Source organism: Vespula pensylvanica, chromosome 8, assembly GCF_014466175.1.
Source record: "Vespula pensylvanica isolate Volc-1 chromosome 8, ASM1446617v1, whole genome shotgun sequence".
NCBI lineage: Eukaryota > Metazoa > Arthropoda > Insecta > Hymenoptera > Vespidae > Vespula > Vespula pensylvanica.
The window spans coordinates 3,362,203-3,371,239 of record NC_057692.1 but is presented as its reverse complement, the minus strand read 5'-3'; the positions used below and the strand labels follow the sequence as shown (position 1 = coordinate 3,371,239).

At 35.2% G+C, this 9,037-nt stretch overlaps 1 protein-coding gene across 3 annotated transcripts in view; it reads left to right on the top strand.

The window, feature by feature from the left end:
- Positions 1–8,867, top strand: part of LOC122630969 — a 61,350-nt gene extending 52,483 nt beyond the window's left edge. For 2 of the 3 annotated variants that reach the window (XR_006327597.1, XR_006327598.1), the window contains exon 2: positions 4,522–4,860. Coding sequence is in view for 1 of the 3 variants with exons in the window: in XM_043816078.1 (XP_043672013.1) it covers positions 4,522–4,687; positions 8,579–8,796 (384 nt within the window). In the remaining 2 variants the exon portion in view is untranslated. Of the gene's footprint in view, positions 1–4,521; positions 4,861–8,578 lie in introns of those variants that run through there. The other variant, XM_043816078.1, reaches the window with a different exon arrangement.
- The last annotated feature ends 170 nt before the right edge of the window (positions 8,868–9,037 follow it).

Genomic DNA, 9,037 nt, shown 5'->3' with positions numbered 1-9,037 from the left:
AAGTAAGTAAGTAAGTAAGTAAGTAAGTAAGTAAGTAAGCAAGCAAGCAAGCAAGTAAGTAAGTACGCATTGACGTACATACGTACGTAGGTACATATTTACGTACTGTGACTGTCGTCGTTTCGTCGATCAAATAAATCCAAACGACGTTTATATGTGAGTGAACAAGTGTTCGTTTACACTGACAATATCTAAAAAGCTAATTCGTTAACTCGAACTGATCGATTAAATATATTCACATAATGTACAATTCAATGGTCTCTTCTTTATTCGATTCTTTTTTTCTTTCTCTTTTACATTTCCTTATCTCTTTCCTAATTGTTTTTTTTTTTTTTTTATTTTTTTTTATTTTATTTTATTTAATGTTCGTTGCAAGACACAAAGAATTACGTTTACGTATTTAACATCAAATATTGTGAAAAATAGTAATTTCATAGATCAATATTGTAATTGTTATGTAATATTGCTTTCTCAAATTAACGCTACGACGAATCTCTTCGGAAGGGCTCAGAAATGAATGTTTTATGTTGGTGTGGCGCGTCGCAGCGTCGCGATCACGTGACCTTGACGCAACAGAGGTTTCAAACGATGATTTCTGACGCGTTAAAAAGTTTACCGTCGGGATCGAAAAACCACTGAGCGTTAGGAACCATCGATCCGTTAATCGACAAACGCACCGATATTTTTGACAAGCTAGAAGAGTTAATAGAGCTTTGATGTTGGAATTTTACGAGATTCCATCGTACCAAAGGTATTGTATATACGTATATGTGTGTATACATATACATATACATATATATATATATATATTTGTCTATATTTCCCTTCCACCCCTGCTCCCCGAAAGCTTTCTCTTCTCTCGCTTCTCCCTCGTGCTTTTGGCGGTCACGCGAATAGGCCATTTGCCGAGAATCACGAGCGACTTTTTGCGTTGACGGCCATCGTGTGTTGTTCTCTTTTTACAACGCAACGTACGAATTAAATAATACGAAAAGGAAAAAAGAAACAACAACGAAAAAGCAAAAAGAAAAAAAAAGAAAAGAAAAAGAACATGTCCGAACGTGTGCGAACGTCGACTAGTAAATCGTACCTCATTAAATTTTTTTCTTGTTTGCTCGTATAATTTGTCGTAATATAAATTCTATGTTAATAATAAATTTATGATGGAATATATAAGTATTAGTTCGTAGAATTTGTTTGTTTTCTTTTTAAAAAATCAGATGCGATTGATATCATTTCTTTGACTGATTTATATAATCGATAATAATCATATTTTGTTCTATATCCATATCTACAAATTTTTTAAATTGAATCAGATAGAATTGATATCGTTTCTTTGATTGATTTATATAGTTGATAATATTCATAATTTATATTATATTCCTACGTAGAAATTTTTTAATGAATCAGATACAATTGCCGTCTAATTTCTTTGATTAATTTATGCAATTGATAATATTCATATTTTATTCTATATTTCTTTGTATTTATATTCGTTTTAGAATATTTTATACATCTATTTTAAGTAGTTGCGTATTGAAATTATTATCAAAACATGTTAGATCAATATTCTTATATATATATATATATATATATATATATATATATATATATACACATAAAAATTGAAATCGCATAATCTTAAGATATCTTCTAAGTATCTAATTAATAACAAAAAATATTATTATCCCTGAAACATTATATTATTTGATAATCCTACTATTATACATTTTCGAATATTTTCTATTTTTGTTTCTTATCGATAGAAATCACATTTTATAATTTGTCCTCGATGAAAAATATTCAACACGTAATCGACTAAGTATTTTTTTACAAAAGTTAAATAGACCTAAAATTTTCAATGTTAATTTTCTATCAAATTAAACAAAAATATATATATATATATAAAATATATAGATACTAAAAGAAATTTATAGGGACGATAAAATTTTGGCAACTATTCCTTACGTACATAGTTGCGTAGTTCGTGGGATAATCGATCGGATCTCGAAATAGGAGCGGGAAATATTCTTTCCCTTTGATGCTCTTAGCGCGTACGGGATGAACATATCGATTTATCGAGACGGACACCACGGATTCTATGTAGTAACAGTAGAGCGAGACCGTCCAACGAGAATGGTATTAAGAAAATACGATCGATACAATTCTACTAGAGGAGAATCTATGGCCATGACGAAGAAAAAACAAACTTATAAAATTACCAAAATAATAATAATAATAATAGTAGTAGTAGTAGTAGTAATAATAATAATAATAATAATAATAATAATAATAATAATGCTAAAAGAAGGATACCTGTTTGATGCATTTGATGTGTCTTCGGAATCTGAAGGACAAACAACGCAATAATAATAATACCTTAAGGGACTGGACTACCCTTGGCGACCGTAAGAAAACACATACAAAACAATAATAATAATGATAATAATAAATATCTCAAGAAAATATCACAAAGTGAGCATAATAATAGAAATCATTATATATGTGTTATGTGAATTACAACATTTATAAGTACTTACATGGCACAATCATTATCTATATGTCATGTGAACAAAAAAAAAAATATTAATCCCAAATATCTGAAAACGCTACGCTTACGCATATATGCATCCACGCGAACGTGCACAAAAATAAGAAAAATAACATTTACATTATTTTAACATTAAAAAAGCAATAATAGTAGAGAAGAGTAAACGGCAGTAAAGGAACATGCGACTTGGTAAAGAAATAGTCTCACGATCAGTAAACCACAAAAACCACGCGTGTGATAAAAAATAAAGGAACGAAATAAAAAGAAGTAATAGTGGTAGTAGTGGTAGTAATAATAATAATAATAATAATAATAATAATAATAATAAAATAAATTAGAAGGACGAGTGCAATACGTAATAAAAAAAAATTACACGCCTTGTAATTTCTCTCTCTCTCTCTCTCTCTCTCTCTCTCTCTCTCCCTCTATCTGTCTCCTGTAATTAGATTAATGGATTATTGTGATCATTTGTTGGATCGAGAGCTATGTATATCGGATGGATAGTTAAAACATGGAGTGTCGGAGATTCGTTCGATTTTAAGAGCATCATTGGAGACTCGTTATCGATCTATCGAACGAGTGCCGCAGGCTATCGTCTTCGTCGTCGTCGTCGTCGGCGGCGTCACAGGCTACCGTCGTCGGACCTAACGGACAAGATGGTAAAAGCACTCTCCGCGACGTTCGCTGTCTGTACGTCCGTTTCTACGTTCGTTGGATAATACCAGAGTTCACCTAAATATAACCCCAAAGTAGAGAGAGAAAGAGTAAACGAGAGAAAGAGAAAAAGATAGATAGATAGATAGAGAGAGACAGAGAGAGAGAGAGAGAGAGAGAGAGAAAGAGAGAAAACGTCGAGAAACTATCGACTGTGCGTGTGACCGTCCACCTATGTAGGAGTGAACTCGAGAGGGCAAAAGAGAGAGAGAAAGATAGAGAAAAAGAGAAAGAGAGACAGAGAGAGAGAGAGATACAGAGACATAGAGACATAGAGAGAGAGAGAGAGAGAGAGAGAGAGAGAGAGAGAGAGAGAGAGAGAGAGAAAGAGGATGACAGGATGGAATAGCTTCGAACTCATAGCTATATACGTGTCCAGGCTGCGCAGGCAGCAGCTACAGCTGCGGACATCACCACGACGATGCATTATTTTGCACGTGGCTTAATACCTACGTATATCTCTAGCCAGATAGCAAGAGAAAAGCAGACTGACGCGGTTTGATGCTCGGCCACGACCCGTTCATTAAATCGGTTTTGGTTTATCGACGCGAATACCCATAGGGTCGTTGACCTTATTTACAATGAATTATATCCTATATTTTGTAATGTATTTGTCTAGTTTTCCTGTCTAAAAAAAAAAAGAAAGAAAGAAAAGGATATGAAAAGAAAAGAAAAACGGGAGAAATCTATAAATGAAAAAAAAAAATATATATATATATATATATGTACGTATGTACGTATGTATACGTCTTGAATAATTTCGAAGAGACGAACGACTAACGAAGAACGTCTGAAAGATTTCAACTCTTCAACGATTTCCACAGATATATTATATACATATCGTTTGACTTCGAAGTTCGATATTCCAGATCGTTGGAAATCAAGCGTTGGACATAAACGTATTAAGAAATAGTAGTATAAGATCGGAGAAGGTAGGAAGTATTCGATCGTATAAAGTGGAACGGATCGAAGGAAGGGAAGGACAAAGGAGAATAAATAAGCAAACTTACAAAAGAATAAACAAACGTCTCGATAAATAAAGGTAACCTTGGTAGGACCATGTTTCTCTTGATCTTTGACATTGCTGTTGATCTGGAATACAGTTTAAAGAAAAGCTAGCATAAAACAGATATACGACATACATATATGCGTGTGTGCATATAATGTATATACATACATATATATATATATATATATATATATATATATATATATCCGTAGTTGGTACATTCTCCCCTAATTCCACGATCCCGTAGGTGGATTTCGTTCGGCGTCGGGGCGTTCGAAAATTGGTATTGGCGTGGCCTGGAGCGGCAGCAGCCGCAGCACCAGCAGCAACAGCAGCAACAGCAGCGATAGTAGTACCAGCAGCGATGGAAGCACCAGTACCGGGAGTTTCTACTTGGAACGGCGGTACCGGGGGTATGGCAAGAGCGTAACTATAATGAAGGCAACCCCCGTTCGTCCCACAACACCCCTCGACATCGCCACTGCCATCCCTGCTGCCACCCGCCGCCTCGTTGGCCAACCGCCCCTTTCTCTCTCTATCTCTATCTGGCTCGCTCTCTCTCTCATTCTCTCTCACTCTCTCTCTCTCTCTCTCGCTCTCGCTCTCTCGTTCTCTTTCTCTCTCTCTCTCTCTCTCTCTCTCTCTCTCTCTATCTGGTTCTATCTCGTATCAGGTTATGCGCATGCGCGAGGGTCGAAGGGAAAAAAATCGGCCCGGCTAGGAGGATGGGAGAAACGGAGAAGGAGGATGAGAGGAGGATGGAGTGGGGTGGCCGTATCGATCGCGCTAACATCGGACTCCGTGCTGCTCGAGTCCGCTCGAATCCGCTCGAACCCGCTTCAACTCGCTTCTCTACTACATAGAAAATATACTTCTATACTTTTATAGTTATATCTATTCTCTATTCGATAGTTCCCATATACTACTATGTATGTTTGTCCGAACGTTTGTTATGAACGTCTCTAAAATATTATATATTTATATTCAAGTATATATAGTCTGTGTATATATGTATGTATGTATGTACGTATGTATATATATATATATATATATATATATATATATTCAATGTTTTCAGGATTTTATCGAGAAGATATTATTTTTTAACGTTTTTAGAACACCGACAAAGTTTCATTCTCGAGATTTGTTTTTATAAGTTTTAATAGCCTGGTGGCAGAGTTGTATGTATATCTGTGTACCTATATACACATATATATATATATATATACATATATATATTTTTTTATTTGAGGACAGACACAGAGGTAGAGGGAAAGTATTTTACGTTCGGATAGGGAAAAGGGACAATTTTGAAGTTTCTCGAATAGAAGAGAAAAAGTAATAGTTATTGGAAAAACTTTGATTCTCGATCTGTTTTTATAATTTTTAATAGTTTTATAAACATTATCCATATGTATCTATATTTTTACGATAGTTTCGAAGATACACAATTTTTACGATTTATGGATAGACGAAGAATTTTGTCCTTTATCATTTATTACAAAAAATTATGATTCTCGAGAAGCTTCATACGTAAAAATTGGGATTACTCGTTGATACTTTCTTAGCAAACGTATAGTGAATAAGAGAGAAAAAAATTAAATAAAAAAATAAATTAATAAATTAATTAATTAATCAATTTTATACCTTTTTATACGTCATTATAGTTTTTATCTACGTTCAAATACCCTTTCGAAATCTCTGGACTCTGTTTCATGAATCCTGCTGACCACCTACAATCCTCCTGTTCATTTCTCTCTCGACCATTAATTTGCAGCTTCTCTTCGATCTCGCCATTCGTACCTCGAGGCATGTAGAGAGAGAGAGAGAGAGAGAGAGAGAGAGAGAGAGAGAGAGAGAGAGAGAGAGAGCGAGAGAAAGAGAGACAGAGAGAAGGAGAGGCAGACAGAAAGAGAGATAGATAGATAGATAGATAGATAGATAGATAGATAGATAGATAGAGAGAAAAAGAGAGAGAAATAGAAAAAGAGAAAAAGAAGACAAAAAAGAGATAAAGAGAAGGAAGTAGGAGAAACATTTTTCGAAGAGAGAGGAGGGAGAGGGATGGGGTTAGGGTCATCTCGATTTTCCAAAAAGCAAGAATAAATTCCGAGTTTCGTCGAGAGAGTTATCTGCGATTAATTAGCGGTAAGCCGAGGTCTCCGTAGCGTTAATTGTCCCTCGCATGTGGGGATTTCATCGTGAAATTCGACAAGCATAACAAAGAGAAAACAAAAGATAAAGAGACAGAAAAAGAGAAAGAGAGAAAGAAAAAAGAAAGAAAGAAAGAAAGAAAGAAAGAAAGAAAGAAAGACAGAAAGAAAGGAAGAAAGAGAGGACGAACGAAACGAGTTATCGATTTACTACTCTCTCAACATTTTAGTCGTCGAAAGAAATTCACTGACATCAGCGTACAAATTCAAATATATTAACATTCGCGTAACATAATTGTGACTAGACCGTATAAAAGAATATGAAGCGGTGAGTGTCCGAAAAATGAGGAATCTTTTCTCTCTTTCTCTCTCTCTTTTTCGGACTCATCTTGAAAGTAGGAGATAATAAACTCATGGCTGTTTCGTCGGTCATGTTTTTAACGACGCTCGCACGTTCCTCTTCCACCTCCATCTTCTTCCCCTCTTCTCCCTCCTCCTCTTCCTCTTCCCCTTCCCCTCCCCCTCCTCCTTCCATCTTTTAAAACATTCGTTTCAATTTCTATTCTACAAAGCGAGAGGGATGAGGGATGAGGGTCTTTTCAAAGACGGAATCTCGGAACGGATGCTCGATGGAGGTAGAGAGCGTCGAGCACCTTTTTCAGGGTCGTTCGGTGTCCTCCTCCTCCTCCTCCTCCTCTTTCTCCTCTTTCTCCTCTTTCTCATCCTTCTTCTCTTTCACCTCCTCCTTCTCCTCCTCTTTGTCCTCGTCCTCTTCCTCGTCCTCGTCCTCATCCTCGACCTCATCCTCGACCTCATCCTCGTCCTCGTCCTCGTCCTCGTCCTCGTCCTCGCCCTCATCCTCATCCTCATCCTCATCCTCATCCTCATTCTTCTCATACTCCATCTATTCTCGAAGCCAGAAGGAAAACGTTTTCACCGAGTCGCGTTTAATGTCGCGAAACAGATAAACCGAGAAATCATGGCGGCGAAAGTGCTACCCTTTTAAACGGTTACCTCGAATGGTTTACTTTAAACCTGGCTGGACCCATCGAAAAACATCGGATGACCGGTATATTCGATCCTATATCAACGGTTACTTCTCATATATACATACATATATATTATATGTACATATGTATATGTATATATGTATCTGTTATACGTATAGTACATGTATAGCTCAGTTTAAAAAAGGATTTAGGATTTGGAGAGAATATGTATATACATGCATATTATATATATATATATATATATATATATATATATATGTATGTATATGTATATTACTTTTATCTTAAAATGCTTGGTTAAAAAAGGTTTTAGGATTTAAAATGTACGTATAGTATTGATTAAGCTAATTAAAAAATGCGTACGCACAAAAAGTTGACCTCGACAAAATGATAATGTGATTTCAACGTTTTTATATTGCAAGTTCATCAAATCTTCCTCGTTCATGTGTATACATGTGTAAATAAAGGATTAACAAAGATTATCTTACTTGCATGTTTATGGTATAGCTTACCATAATTTTATAATGAATTAACTCTTTAATTCCTAAATGAAAGATTATTTATTACAAATTCTTATATTAAATATTTGTAAACTAGAATAAAACAAATCGTTGTTTACCGTTTACTCGAGTAAAATTTTATCCCATTAATATTTTTATCGCTGCGGATATTCGCACTGAAAAAAGAAAAAAAAAAAGAAAAAAAAGAAAAAAAAAAGGAAAGAAAAAACTCATCGTTAAAAAATTTTTCCAAACATTCGAATAACGTTAAATCCATGTAAAATACATCCAAAATTTCATCTATGATAGCCTTGAAAGGTACGTAACTATCGTGAACGGTGGTGAAACAAGTACCTAAGTTACTATCGTTACCAAACTCTGAAGATTATTCAAACTCTGTCAAGGTCAATTCAAACTATGTTCACGAAAGATTTGAGTACTATATGTCATCAAAGTTCTACAATCTTTTTCAGCACCCCCTATACATATATATCTAAATATACAAAAATACATACATACATACATATATAAATACAAAAATACGTTCATACGTACGTACATATATATATATATACATATATATTGTATATATTGTATATATCTATATGATACGACGAAAGCTTCACATTCGACTTTCATAGACTTACCGAGCTTACGAGGGCAAGATCCCTTACCGGAAACGACAAGGACTTCTCTCCGCGAGAATCGGCTCGCACCAACGCTAAAGCAGCCTTTCTGGAGCGGCGTTCTTCCGAAAAACGCGCCTTGGCGATCGGCCAAGCGTCGCAAAACGTCAGGGCTCTGCCACGGGAAATACGAGCTTTCCATCTTTCACGGAACCCTCTTTCGAACGCGATAAGGGTCCTCTTCTTCTACTCCTTCTACTTCTTCTACTACTATTTCTTCTACTTTTTCTACTTCTTCTTCTTCTTCTTCTTCTTCTTCTTCTTCTTCTAGTACTACTTCTTCTTCTACTTCTTCTTTGATTTTTTTTTCCTTCTTTTTCTTTCTCTTTCGCTACTACCATCACTACTACGTCTTCAACTTTGGAGATTTATCCTCGCGTTATTCGACGTACCTTTAAAAAACTATATTCGTTT